Source organism: Camarhynchus parvulus, chromosome Z, assembly GCF_901933205.1.
Source record: "Camarhynchus parvulus chromosome Z, STF_HiC, whole genome shotgun sequence".
NCBI classification, from domain to species: domain Eukaryota; kingdom Metazoa; phylum Chordata; class Aves; order Passeriformes; family Thraupidae; genus Camarhynchus; species Camarhynchus parvulus.
Window position 1 is genome coordinate 38,821,417 of NC_044601.1, and position 14,130 is coordinate 38,835,546.

Consider the following 14,130-nt stretch of genomic DNA (forward strand, 5'->3'; position numbering starts at 1 on the left):
GACCACACAATAACTATAAACTACATGAGTTTGCTCTGAGTCAGACCTGGGGCTATTTAAAAAAACTGTAAGGAAAAAGCAAAAAACAAACCAAACATTTCGAGGATCCATGTATGCAAGAGAGGAATAAAATCAAGACTTGAGGGAGGAAACAGGCATGAAGCAACTTCAGCAATTATGAAACTTCCAATCTTATAAAAATTATGGGAAAGTTAGAAGTTGGTGGAACCAGGCAAATGTATAGAAGCTGTGCATCTGGTACTGAAATTATAAAGCTGAAAATACTGTTAGCTTAAACAGAGAATAGTTATTGAAACCTTTTCCACTGATTCTCCTGCTTAAGTTATACTGATTTAGCTAGGTATTCAGTAACCTTCTGCTATTGTGACCTTAAAAATGACTGGAATCTATTTTTATGGACACTGAGCATTACACTTGTAATTTGTGCTTTTTAATGGCTCCTTTCAGAAATGATACGCTTCTATACTAAAAGAGAAAGAACTAAACCAAGACATGCTCTGCATGATGTATAACCTAGTAGTAAATGTTGCACAAAGTCTTCTTGTTTCTATAATACATGAACATACCCATCTGATTCTGCTGTTCTATGTCTTTCAGGTTCCTCCTTCATCTGTATATAGAAATGAAACAGATGTGGTTTTCAAAGTAAGAGTATTATGGGTGTTGGTTGGATATTTCCATGATTTCTTTCTGATTCTGCTCTTTCCAGGCTTTATCACTCCTAATAATTTGTTATGTCTAATACTTTATTTTTCTATCTTTCTTTTTCTTTGGTGTAATTTCCCTTTATTTATGATAATTTATATAATAATTAATTTTTATTATTTTTAATTTAGTTTAAATAAACGAATTTAAAGAGCTGCTTGTAGGTACTAACCCTTTCTTTTCCTCTCCTGTTCTTGTGTGATACTGTAAAATGAAGTATCATGGGATTGTATCACTCAAAATAGAGGATGACACCTCCTCAGCTGAAACCAACAAGAAAGCACAACAACAGATAAATGTAATCTCTAGGAAGACAGAAATCCCTCTGTCTGATAAGGCAGAACTTGCAGCTGAACCAAGATCAAGACATAAGGTATGAAATATTTTTTCCATGGGCATTTTCGCCATCTGTTTTCAGTCCTGTTGTTTTCCAAAATGATTTAACACCTAGAAGAGTTTTCATGGCATACAATTTTAATATAAGACCTAATTAATCTGTTTCATTTCACTTGTTTCGTGTAATTATTTTCCTTCAAATATTCAAATGACATTTTCTCTTTCCAGGACTTAAACTCTTTTCAAAAGGCTTGTACACCAGATTTAAAGGGTCTCTTGCATTATGAAGAAAGCACACAGAAGTTATTTCAGTGTGATGGGATATCATGGAAATTCTGGAATTCCCAAAGCAAGGTAAAAATGTAGCCATATGTAGGTATCTACATCAGAGCATGGAGTCTAGGATTGGTGATACCCTAAAGCAGAGGACCTGTTATTTACTTGAACAGGGCATAAATGTTAACCAGATTCAGGTTTGCTTTCAGCAAAAACAAAAATTTCCCAGAAATATGAAGAGGACTTGACTGCTGTGGTTGCCTTTTCTCTCTGTCATCCACAGGTGCTCCTGGACAAACCACATGAGCACTAGTGTTGTGGTGCTTGGGACAATGGGAACATAACACAGTCAGTGAATGTAGTCTGTGGGAGAATAGGTGGAATTTAGTAAAATAAGCTTACTTAGGTATTCTGTAAATATACATTCCCCCCAGCACTTAAGATGTCATGCTGAATTTTGTTGCACTGCTTTCCCTGTACAGAGTACTGCAGTCAGAAAATGGTGTCCAAACTAATAGAAAATCTTTAGAAGATTTTTGGAAGTGAATCCTGCTGTCACCATTAAAGCTACTAATTATAAACTGTAGGATCCTCTGTCAGGCATTATCTCTTTAAGTCTTTTAAGCAATGCTGTAGCTTTATTTATAGGCACCAAAGCTCATGCTTGGTTTAATTCTGGACACTAGTGCACAGACTACCTGTGTATAGACAGAAGTCTGCTTTACCTCTTCCTCTTTTATTTTAGGAGGTAACCATGAAGAAATGTCCCTCTGGATGGACTTATCATGAGGGCAGCTGCTACTTCCTGGTAGTGAATCACAAGGTCACCTGGAACACTGCTGCTCGGGCGTGCAGAGAACAGTAAGAGACCATCATGCATTTGCTGTACAGTGCTGTTGGCCCTGAGACGAATGCTGCTCTTGAGACCAAATTTATTTGGATAAGCCGAGCTTTGGCTGCTCTGCACAGCTCCCCCCAAAGTGGCACAAATCCTGGGATTCAAACACAGTGGATGATAGAAATATTACTCTCAATGCTTCAGGTGGTTGTTGAATTCCCAAAGCTGTCCATCTGCAGTGAGGATATTTTCCTAATGGGAGAGTTAGTTTGGGAGAAGAGAAACTCAGAGTCAGTAGAGACTCAGAATTTATTCCTCTCTTACCCACTACTCCCCTGGCACTACCTCCTCTTGATATAACAATGGTAAAATCTTGCCAACTCCTGTGTGCCTCACTGCATTCTTCTGAAGATGCAGCTTTGAAGATTCTGTAACTAGTGAAAACTTTTACATTCAGTTTAACAGTGCATTTCTGACTTTTTAAGGATATAACAACAACAACAACAGTAACGACAACAACAGTAATAATAATAATAGTTGTCTTAAAGTAGGAGACAAAAAACCTGTCAGTCTTGTTTTCTGGATACATGTTTGAGATTTTGGCTTTAGGGGTATTAGGTTAGCCCTGGAAAAAATGTTAGCCATGGTATCATGAAGCTTGTCCAAGGATAGGCATGCTTTGTACCTTGTCCTGAATTGTGAGCACCAGGTTGAAAACCAATCTGAAAAATAGGAGGGGCTTAAACAGAGCTCTCCATTACTCCAGACCTCTCCATTACTCCAAAGGAAAATTGAAACAGGGAAGAGTGGGAAATGATAGAAACAGTGCATGTTCCAAAAGTAATGGATGGACATGCTGAACAGTGAATCATGGCCAAGCATGCATAACAAGCATTGATTCATTCCACTTAGTTATGCCAGATTATGTTGTCTTGGCAACATGCAAAAGAAAAGTTTTGATACTACCTCCTCCCAGCTGATGGAAGATATTCTTTACTAAAGTGTAAATGTTATGTCCTCTTGTGAGCTGATCCTAAATATTGTGTTAATATTTGGTTTACTTACAATTTCAGCTCCTAATTTTTTTTGTTATTATCTGCTTTTATTATGTGACTTGTTAATAAACAATCCTATAAATTGCAATTTTTTTTTTCTGAAGGCTTCAACAGTAAATTGATCTCTTGGAACCATATGTCACTCTTCTGGGAGGTGTTTCCTATCTTCTAAAAGAGTGTGGTCTTTGTGACCCATATTTTTTGTAGGTGGTAGCTTCTTGATAGTATGCAATGTAGATACTAAACTGAAGAAAAGTAAATAAATGTAAACAACAGTAACTAAAGGACAATGTTAAAAAAACTACACAAAAAATCAAGGCATATCACTGAATCCACAAGGAAATGAATCCTAGGGCAGTGGTAATTCAATTAATGCCATACTAGCATTGACTAAGGAAGATTTATCCCAGTAAATGGAGTACTCCTTGCCTCCAACTGGAACTAATTTACAAAAGTACAGCTCCAGGAACATGCTAAAATGTGTTAAAAGAACATAACTTATTAAGTTTTATTTTGTGCTTTTCCCCAGCTCCTCCGGCAATCATCACCACCATTAATTGTGGTGTTTCTGGTATTAATACCGATTCTATTGACATTTAAATGTTTCCAACAGGGAAATAAAACTACCATGGAGGTCAGCCCTCAATTTTCAATAGATCAAACAAACTAGATATTAAATGAAAATATTAGAATTGACTTTCAGTCAATCAGCCAACTTTCATGAAAAAAAGAATAATTTTTTACTACTACAAAAACTGGCATAATTTTAAGATCCTATTCATTTGTCTTGCTAGAATTTTTCTATTATGTGGAACAGAAAAAAGAGCCCAAGCATTGTTGAAGTCGATTCACTAACAGTCTCCTGCCCTACCCTTTTTGAGACAATCTTGCAATCTTGAGATGATGGACTTAGGAACAGGCTATACAAAAAGTATACAGAAGTTGGCAGGCTGAAAAGTGTCTGGACAAGGGCCACAAAGTTGATCAAAGGACAGTAAAGCCTGCCATGTGAAGAAGAAGGCATAGGCGAGGCCTTATCACTGTATTTCGATATTAAGGGGCTAAGAAGAGGATAGAGACTCCCTTTTTACAAGGAGTCACATAGAAATGATGAAGAGCTAAGAGAACAAGTTATTCCTGGGAAGATTCCAAATACACTCAAGGGATTTTTTTTTTACTGTGAGATCAGCCGTTAGAAGACTCCCCCCAGGGAGATAGCAGAATCCCCAACATCAGACACTTTTAAGGCTTAACTAGACTGAGTGCTGGCCCATCTTGTCTGGACTGTCCTTTTGCCAGATCATCCTTGCAGTTCCTTCCAACATGAGAGTTTATGATTCTATTCCATCACAGTAATGTTATTTATTGGGGAAGCAGTTGTTGTCTAGACATAACTACATATGCATGGGCTAATGCAGGCCTGTTTGAGTTTATATTGACATTCATTGTATCCATCTGTTACAGGTGGTATACAACCCTTTTCTTTAGTTTCCATGTTCAAGGGTAGAAGCAGACAAAAATAAGTCTTGTCTTGATGCAAGTTTCTATATATCAGTGTTAACTGGGGATGGGGGACAGGGAAATCTCAGTTAATTGCTGTGAAAATCTTGCACTATTTCTAACCCTTCTCAAATTCAGTGGAAAGGTGGTTTAAGAACTCATTTCTCTAGCTTTGTTTGTATGCATAAAGAGACTCTTGGCAATGTGAAGAGAAGCATCTGGGGGATATTATGGCTGAGTGATCCCACAGCAGTCTGATTTAGAAGCAATTTTGATGATTTATGCCACAGCTCTTGTTTATCCAGTAGGAACATGTCCTCCCCAAGGGTCAGTACAGCAGGGCTCACTTGTGTGTGAGATGGTTTCACTGCAGCCACTGAAGGGATGAAGAACTGCATAGACAGAACCCACAGTTGCGTCTTTTGCCTTGTTAGTCATATTATACCTTTATCTTTTTTGAAGTTGAACATTTAACTAAAGCTCAAATGTTATTAGGTTTCAGGTCCTTTACTGCTAGCTGTGTAAGGCAGGACATGCTATTTTGTTTGAACAGCTACATGTGGCCCCAGTCCTTCAGAATTACAGGCAGAACCATATCTAAAGTAATAGATTCATGATGGCTCAGTGTTCCCTAGGAACATCAGTCCTCTTCTAGTACTGGTTCTCTAAGTGACTGGTTAACTCATATTATTGTGTGTGACTCCAGCAGAGGAATCCAGGTACCTAGAGTAATTTTAAAGGCCTTGTGTATGCTGTCTGGCTTTCAACTCTCAGTCTGGAAGTGCAGGGCTCCTGCAAGCTCTGCATCATGTCTGCCACTTTCATCTGAATGCTCTGAATGATAGGAGGTGTTGTAAGCAACACTAGACACCTATTTCAAGGCATCAGGATGACTCCCTCGGTGACCAAACAAAAGACTGAGATAAGCACAGTCTTTCAGTCACCCCCACACCCTTCAACATCACTATAGGACAGGGATTTACTACAGCAGTTCAAATAAAATGTTATGTCCCATGGAGACCTTCATACTTAGTCAAGTGTGCTTTTGCCAATATTAAATTTACCAAAATGGTACAAGACTCTTAAATGTATCAGGCAATTTAATAGAAAATCAGTAAAGTCTTTGTGCTAAGTATTTTCCATATAATATTTCAAGGTCAATGGTTATCCAAAATGTTTCCTTAATTTGTGCAACTGCTCTAAGATAAAGGATGCTCTTTGCTCAATAACAAAAATTATAAAGCATGCAGGAACAATTTTAAATAGATGGTTTAGAACAGAGAAAAGTGATGTGTGTGGGTTTGTTGTGGCTTGTTTTTGTTGGTGTTTGTTTGTTTTTTGTTTTGTTTGGGTTCTTTCCCTAATAAGGCATAATAACTCCTTATCTTGACTAATTTACATTAGGAAGTGTTAGATGCACACTCCATTAATAACAGTATCTTGTAATTTCCGGTGTCTGATCTATGCCTCAAGGTTCAGTGAGTAACATTATGGAAGTGCTCTGTTCTTTCAGGATGGTTTGCATTTCCCTAAAATACACAACCCCCCTAAACAGGTAAAACAATTAGAACAGTTGTTCTCTCTTCAGTAATGTGTTTGTGAAGCTGTACTTAGAAAACACTCCTATAGAGAAAAGATTAGGTTAAATTATAATTATTGTAGTGCTTTCCTTTTCCAGTGATGAAGTCTCTCCCTGGTATGTGGATTGAAGTCTGAAACTGTTATTGCTCAGACTACGCCTGTATGTCATAAATGATAGAGCAGTTACTGACACATATTGATGCTTTTTGGTGCATGATGCTTTATGCTCACCTAAAGTAAATTACTTAGTTCTTGGGTTTTGAGTGTCCTCAAGCAGAACTCAGATAAAATGCTCTATTTTTTTTCTTGTTCACCTAGTAGTGATACCACAGAAACTGCTGTGAAAACCTCTTCTCAGGTCCATTTGGTCAGTGCAGCCACAGTCACTGGCAGGCAGAATGGAATCCTGCTGCTGAAGCAGTTAGCCTGGGAGGACACCCTGAATTAGCTATGCCTGCTTTCCTGGACTCTGTCTGTAGAAGAAGATGAAGTACAAAAATTACTGACAGTGTTTGTCAGTGTAACAGCTTTGTTCCTAGCTCACCAGAGATTCTGTGCCTGGCAGATTGGCCCAGAAGGGTGGAAGCCTGCCCCAAGGGTGGAACCCTTGGGACATACAGGCACATCTCACCCTGATGACAAGCACAGCTAAGCTCAGCTGACACCTTCACTGGGTGCAGTTTTGGGGGCCTCTACCACAGTGGTTGCACAATACTGACCCCTTCACGACAGTTGTGAGGCTGTTCTGCCGCACCTTTAGGTGAGGAGAGTGCACACAGGTGTCAGTGTGAACCTTTATATGCTGTTCTCTGGTGGCCCAGGAACTCAGAGTGCCCCTGATGGGCCCATTGTTACTGCACAGTGCCTGCCCCAGGGCAGCTGTGATTGCACAGGCAAGGGCCAACACCCAGCTGACCTGCTGGCCTTGGCAGATGCACTGTGCAGCATGGAGTAGAGGGCAGCTCCATCCCCTCCTGCTTTGGTTGGCCTGCAGGGATAATGGAGGAGGACTTTGCAGCAGGAGCATCCCCCCTCAGAAACACAATGAATTTATTTCATATCCTGGCCCTGTGGACCCAGATTAAGGAATGGTCCAGATTTTGTGCAGTATGGACTGCGCAGAATATTGCGGACTATTACTTTGGATTCTTCTCATGTAAATTTTTCCTGCTCCCTTTGTGTGGCATCATATGGAATCCATGGGATCAGTACTCTTAGAAGACATACAGGGCAATAAGGGGAATGGAGTTCCAGGCATGGATCTTTAACTAGGCAGCATGCTTAATGGTGGGCTTTCCATCTAATATCTGCTCATGGTCTCCACAGTGAGCTCAAGTCTGCCATGCCATTCTTCAGGCCCGGTTGCTGCCCCAGCTCCTAAAGAAGAGAGTTATCACTTCATCTGGAGCAATAGTGATCTTCTGTCTCTGTTATCTGGCAAAAGTAATGAAATTAGTAAAATCCTTACAATACCATTTACTTATTCTGATGTTAGAAAAGTCTGTTTTTCCTCTCTTAAAATGTTTTTATGAACAGTGTTGTTTGCTCTGGCCCTATCAACTGTCAGCCAGGATATTCGGGGAGGCTGAAGGGGTTGGCATCACTTTTAGACTGAGCAGCAGTCAGAAACATGGGACAAAATATACGTCAGCACCAGATGTTCAGCATCAGAGGGATGGCAACACCAGGTGTGACATGTAAAAAGGTGATATATCAATGCAGACACAAAGATGGATAAATAAGAACGTGGAGCCACTGATGGCTGACAGTTCCCAGCAAATGTGAAGAATGACATTTGTCTCTTAATGCCTGAAGATTTAGCCTGATCTCTAAATGGCTTAAGAATAGCCTGCTGGTGCTTGTATGTTTGGTACTGGTTGCAAGACTTCTCAGTGGCAAGGCCACTCAGTGGCTAGAGTTTGCAAATCCTCCTTTGGAGCTGGCATACTATAAGTACAAATGCAGAGCAGAGCTTATGTATTGACTTAATTCAGAAATTAGTCTGCTTAATACAAACCAGAACTTCTCTCCAATTTGAACTAAATGCGTACCCACTGCAGACAATCCTCTAAAGAATGTGTTGCTTTCCAGATACTAAATTAAATTTCTTGTGATGAACAACTGGGGGAACCCACGGGATACCTGCATTTACTGAGTACAGGTTCACAGGAGGATGGAGAAACATAACACCTCAGCTGAAACCCAAAATTGAAAAGGATGAAAATGCAAAAAAATAAAGGGTTGGGATAGAGGCAGAGGAAGGAAATGGGCGGGGGGGGGGAATGATATAACAACCCGAATGTTGATTTTAGAGGATGTGTGTGTAACTGTGACAGGGGATGTAGATTAGACATAGTGAGAAGGTTCTTCTCTCAGAGGGTGGTTGGGCATTGGAACAGCCTCCCCAGGGAAGTGGTCACAGCACCAACCTGACAGAGTTCAAGAAGTGTTAGGACAATGCTCTCAGGCTCATTTTGTGGTTCTTAGGCTGTCATGTGCAGGGCCATGATTTTGATGGTCTTTGTCAGTCTCTTACTACTCAGGACATTCTATGATTTTGTGATTCTATCATTACTTCTCAGAACCACATTACCACTTAAATGTATTATTCAAAGCTTCAGTATTGTCAAAATATGATTTTAAAAAGATATCTCCTGCTCTACTACCAAATAGATGAAGTTGTATCTTTCAGCGGCTTGGATTTCATTGTAGGAAGTTTATTATTTTATGGAAAGTAAGGTATCAATAATTGTGCAAATAGTTTAAAACACATTTTTTGAGTATGAGGCACATATTTCCTGCATACATTTCCTTCAGTTGCTAAACTGATTTAATTTTTCTGTTAGAGAAACCAGATTAGGACTTTAGTTCCTCCCCAGGTAATCCATAATTTTAAAACTTCATCTTCATGTAATTATTCCTTCATGCCAGTAAATTGTGGTTTTCCTGTGACTCATTATTTATTTACTTTATAGTAGAATCAACACCCATTGTTGATAAGTTGATGGGAGCTGTCTGTCACTCTGTGGAATGCTAATTACTCTGCCCTCTCTCGTTGAGCTTAGGTACCTGGGGAGTCTAACAAGTGTAGCTAATGAACAACACATGCAGTGGCTGTGGGACTTCAGTGGGAAGATGCCCTTTTGGATAGGCAAGTATATTGGCTGCAAGCCTCTGCAGATTGCAGTTCCTGTGCATGTTGAAAAGCAGAAACTGCTGTAGCAGTTCAAGCCCAGTTTTCAAACACTGTATTGTTCTCATATTTCTGCTGCTTTATTATTTCAGTGCAAGGCATAAACCAAAAAGCCATCATTTACCTGGTTACTTTTATAAGTCTTTATCAAAAAGATGTGTTTATCATGATGTCTGTTGCCGAACTGTTTTTGCCTTGAAATCTTTCCTATTTTGACACAAGCTAATGAAAATAGCTCCAGCTCCTACAATTTTGTTTATCTTGTCTTTCTTTCAACTGTTACTTTATTTATCCCTAATTTAGCTTTTTCTTTTATTTTGTTTTAACTTAGATGATTATTTGTGTTACTCATAATTTAATGGTGTTGTCTTGTGTTAGAAATCTTATGAATTAATTAGATGATAAGCTAAAGAATATTTCATCATATCATTTCAGATTTAGCTACTTCTTATTAGGCACTTAATATTTAATGAGAAATGGAAAGAATTTGGATGGGTCTTCTTAGTACCTCCTTTCTGTGAATGACAGCCTTAGCTCATATACTAGTGCTACTGCTTTTTTCTAACCTTGTTTCTGCTACACTGTCCTCAGTGTTGTTCTTTCTCTCTGATTCTGAACTGTGATTATCATCTCTTAGTAATTTGCTGAGATGGACCTACTAGGTATGCCAAATTAATTTAGAAAAATACAGTTAGTTTTGGATCATGTTTAATGGTATCATAATTCTGCTAACTTGAAAGAAATAAACTTATTTGACCAAGATAAAGAGTACAAGGTTGTTATGCCAATTATGGTCTCATAAGAAGACGAGTAATGTCTGAAATTATGCCATGCCTATTGGTCTTAGTAACTCAGAGGCTAGGGGAAAAGATATGTTTTCTATTGTACTAATTAACACAAATTAGTTTTACAACTGTTAATTTAAACAGTGTAAATCAGGTCCATAAAGATCTGCAGAATTTTATATTCAGAAGAAATCTGAAGGCATCTGATGCTGCCCAGACTCCTTGCTATTTCAAGTATCGAAAGAGAAGCCTATGAGGTCATAGACATGCAATAGATGAAAGGAGAAAAAAACATTTTAGATACACACTATCGCAGAGAAGTGTACTTTCCTTTATTCATATGGCACTAACTGTGACTCAAGTGGACTAATTAAATCCTAATTGTGTTGTGCTTGTGTTCTATCAGATGTTTTCTTTTCTCTCACCATGCAACTGTATGCATTTTTTAATGAAGAACAACTTATAGAACCGCATGAGTCTCTTGGCATCTGGCTCCAGTGACAATAAACATCACTGATTTGATCTTACTGATTTCACACAGGTTTGAATGACCAAGTCAATCCTGGACACTGGGAGTGGAATGGAGGAGAGCCTGTAACCTACACAAACTGGAGAAGAGGCTCCTACCACTTTTCAGTGAGAGGAAGAAATTGTGTATTTGTGCAGAAGCGAGGAAAATGGCAAGCAACTGACTGCAAGAAGGTCAAACCAAACAGCTATATATGTTCAAGAAAGTTGTAATGGATGGAGGATGCCTCTGAAAGAATATGGACATTCAGGCTATTTCAGTATGTTAGCTGTGTTAGAAAACCATTTTAATCATCAGCAAGGCTTATTTTACGTGCTGCCAGAGGTGCAGATGCACTGGCAACTAACGAAGGTATAGAGATCAGATGCAAAAAGTAAGCCCAGGTTAAGGTTTTGAAATCTCCCCAAAGACTTTGATCTGTCACTTACTTAGGAGTATTTTTATACCAAAGAGCTGGGTCTCAAGGCTTTTATCACACTTCTGTTCAAATGTACTTTTCCTTTAAAGAAAGTACCTTGTCAATTGATTTGCTTGGCTCTTAAAGGAAGGGTTATGAACTGCAGTTTTACTCTACAGTCACACAAAGAGGAATGCTGCTGGGGCTGGAAATAAGGGTAGACTGTTGCCTAAAACCAGATCTTTTGGGTGATGATGTGAGTGATATCATGTAAGTACTGGAATTTGTTTGGTGGATACCCAAGTACATCTTACGAAAGTACCAATGGCTGGACATTGCCTGGTGACAGAGTACTAACAGGAGCAAAGCCTTGTATTTCTTCTACCTCCCACGGCCAGCTTGAGAACCTAATGGATCTGCTCACACAGAGTTGCATCTGTTTCACATTCCTAAGCAAAAATTTTCTGGTTTTTTTCCCCGGAACTACAGGATGGTGTTGTAATTTTTAGTATAATTAAATAATGGGACATCTCTAAATCAAATCTTACAGCAAATGATGATTTATTTAAAAAAAAACACGAAAACTTAATCCTAGGATATTATCTGGGGATATTCACTGATACATGAACATCAACAGGATTTATATGTGTGTATAAACCAATGTAATCATGAGACATATTTTGTAGTAAAGAAGCTATGGCTTTTGAAAAGTATTAATCTAAGTCCTTATTAGGGATTTTGAGGCTTTTAAAAATCCAGATTTATTTCTAAGGATGGCTTAAAACTCAGCAATTAATAGGAAAAAAACAGCTGGCCAGAACTTTTTATTTTAGAAAAATATAGTTGCACTATAAACATTTTGTAACATTATAGTAGATTTATATTTGACCTGTCAAAAGCTTGCTTTGGAAACTTTTACTGCCAGCCTTAAAATTACAAAAAACCCCCCAACCAACCAACCAACCAACCAACCAACCAACCAACCAACCAACCAACCAACCAACCAAAAAAACTCCCCAAAACCAACCAAACAAATAAAAAAACCCAAAACAAAACAAAAGAACAACAACAACAATAAAAAACCAAACCAAACCAACCAATCAAACAAAAAAAAAAACAATCAAAAAAAAACCAAACAAAAATGAAATGAGGATCCAAGCATAGGCTTCCTAAAAAAAGAAAAAAAATAAAGGTCCTCTCAATAGGAGCCAGTGTGTGGCAGTTGGTTTGGAAGTGAGTAGGGTGAATTTGCCCTGCACCTATGAACTCTCATCCTTCCCATCTGCCTGCCTGCTGCTGGCAGTTGATCCCCCCCTTGCTCATCTGTTCAGCCAGCCTCTGGATCAGTTTTGCAATAGAACTGCAAAACCTCCTTCTTGGGTTACTCATAGCAATTTCTCAGTCCTGCAAAGGACAGACAGATCAGAATCACCTCTGCTTTCTGAGCTAAAGGACACTGTTTCAGGGGTTATATCTTCCTCTTCTTTGCCTTTGTCATGCATGGGTTACTCATCCTTCCTCCTTGCTTGCGACAAGTTTTATCAGCATGTGAGCAGCTTTGTATATAGGAAAGAGCCTCCCTGAAAGGACTGCTCCCAATAAATACGGGTGCATTGCAGAATCAGAGAAAAAACATACTGGGGACAGAACCTCCTCACCTTTTCTCTTGCTATTAACAGATGCAGACAAAAATATTTCCAGGATTTCTCTCTTTTTAAAATTTTTTAAAGATAATAATTATGAGAAGTTTTTAGACACTTTTGCTAGACAGAAACTCTTTTGTTTAAGGAATTTTCTAGGTCAACATAGATATGCTACTTGTCTCCAAACCAAGTACTCCTGAATATTTGGTTTTAGACCTGATTTTATTCCTGAAATTTTTCATTACAGAAAAAAACAAAGCATCTAAAAAAGCACTCTCAGTATCTTTTAGTGGTGTATTCTGGAATTTCAGTGAAAATTGACTGAGACATAAACTTTTATTTCTTTAGGGCCTTTTTAAAATAAAAGATGTAGAATTTTTTGGTGCTAATTTGATAAAGCCTATTGAGATTATTCAAATACCTCTCCCAATTATTTAATGCATTAATGATATCAACAGAGTGGGGATTTTGACAAAGGTGCTTGTTACTCGATCAGTAACTAATAAATGACTCATGTCATCTGACAGAACAGTGACCTCAGGTTTGCTTTTGTGAGAGTAGGGGAAATTTTCCCTTTTCTGTACTTCATTTGAACTACTTTATAGTGATTTCTGTGCATGATGATTTTACTACACAACAAGATTTTTAGTTGTGTAAACTGCATGAGTTTACTGGCTTAGTTTTATCTAAAACAATACACTAATGAAACTAAAATTCTTATATTGCAGAGCATGTATATTTCTGCCCTGAAAGGCTGCAGATTTTTTTCCCAATACAATTAACTGTTCCAAACATTTAAGTAATAAATTTTATTTTTCCTGTCCTTAAATAGGTATTTTTGCACAGATCTTTACATCTTTAATTTCATTGTTAGATACTAGAGTTCAAAGAACAAAACATACTCAAATCAGAGAAGGCACAAATATTTTTTTTTCTGTTTACATAGGAAATTATGGCTTCTAAGAAGTTTAGAAATGGATGGGCCTACAGTTCTGAGGAGTTTTGGGGATTTTTTCATCTTCGGCATTTTTGAATTAGATGCTGAGTAAACTCCTGGAAAAATCAGTATTTAGGGGATCAGCACTATAAGGAGTGATATAAGGAGTATTTCAAAAGGCTGAAAATAAGAAAAAGGAGCACATAAATTCTGGTGTTCACATATGGATGCCACACTTTCTGGATAAACAAAGGATTTACTTCACCAGAACTATCCATAAATCCATACCCAAGAGCAACAGAACCAAGATGCTAAGTGAAAAGAATCTAGCAGT

At 38.2% G+C, this 14,130-nt stretch overlaps 1 protein-coding gene across 4 annotated transcripts in view; it reads left to right on the forward strand.

The window, feature by feature from the left end:
* The window catches only part of FREM1 (FRAS1 related extracellular matrix 1), a 62,329-nt gene extending 50,102 nt beyond the window's left edge, over positions 1 to 12,227 (forward strand). For 3 of the 4 annotated variants that reach the window (XM_030968389.1, XM_030968392.1, XM_030968394.1), the window contains 6 exons: positions 619 to 666; positions 944 to 1,099; positions 1,291 to 1,416; positions 2,084 to 2,199; positions 9,378 to 9,463; positions 10,832 to 12,227. In XM_030968389.1, coding sequence (XP_030824249.1) covers positions 619 to 666; positions 944 to 1,099; positions 1,291 to 1,416; positions 2,084 to 2,199; positions 9,378 to 9,463; positions 10,832 to 11,031 — 732 coding nt within the window. In that variant the 3' untranslated portion in view covers positions 11,032 to 12,227. The remainder of the gene's footprint in view (positions 1 to 618; positions 667 to 943; positions 1,100 to 1,290; positions 1,417 to 2,083; positions 2,200 to 9,377; positions 9,464 to 10,831) is intronic. The other variant, XM_030968390.1, reaches the window with a different exon arrangement.
* The last annotated feature ends 1,903 nt before the right edge of the window (positions 12,228 to 14,130 follow it).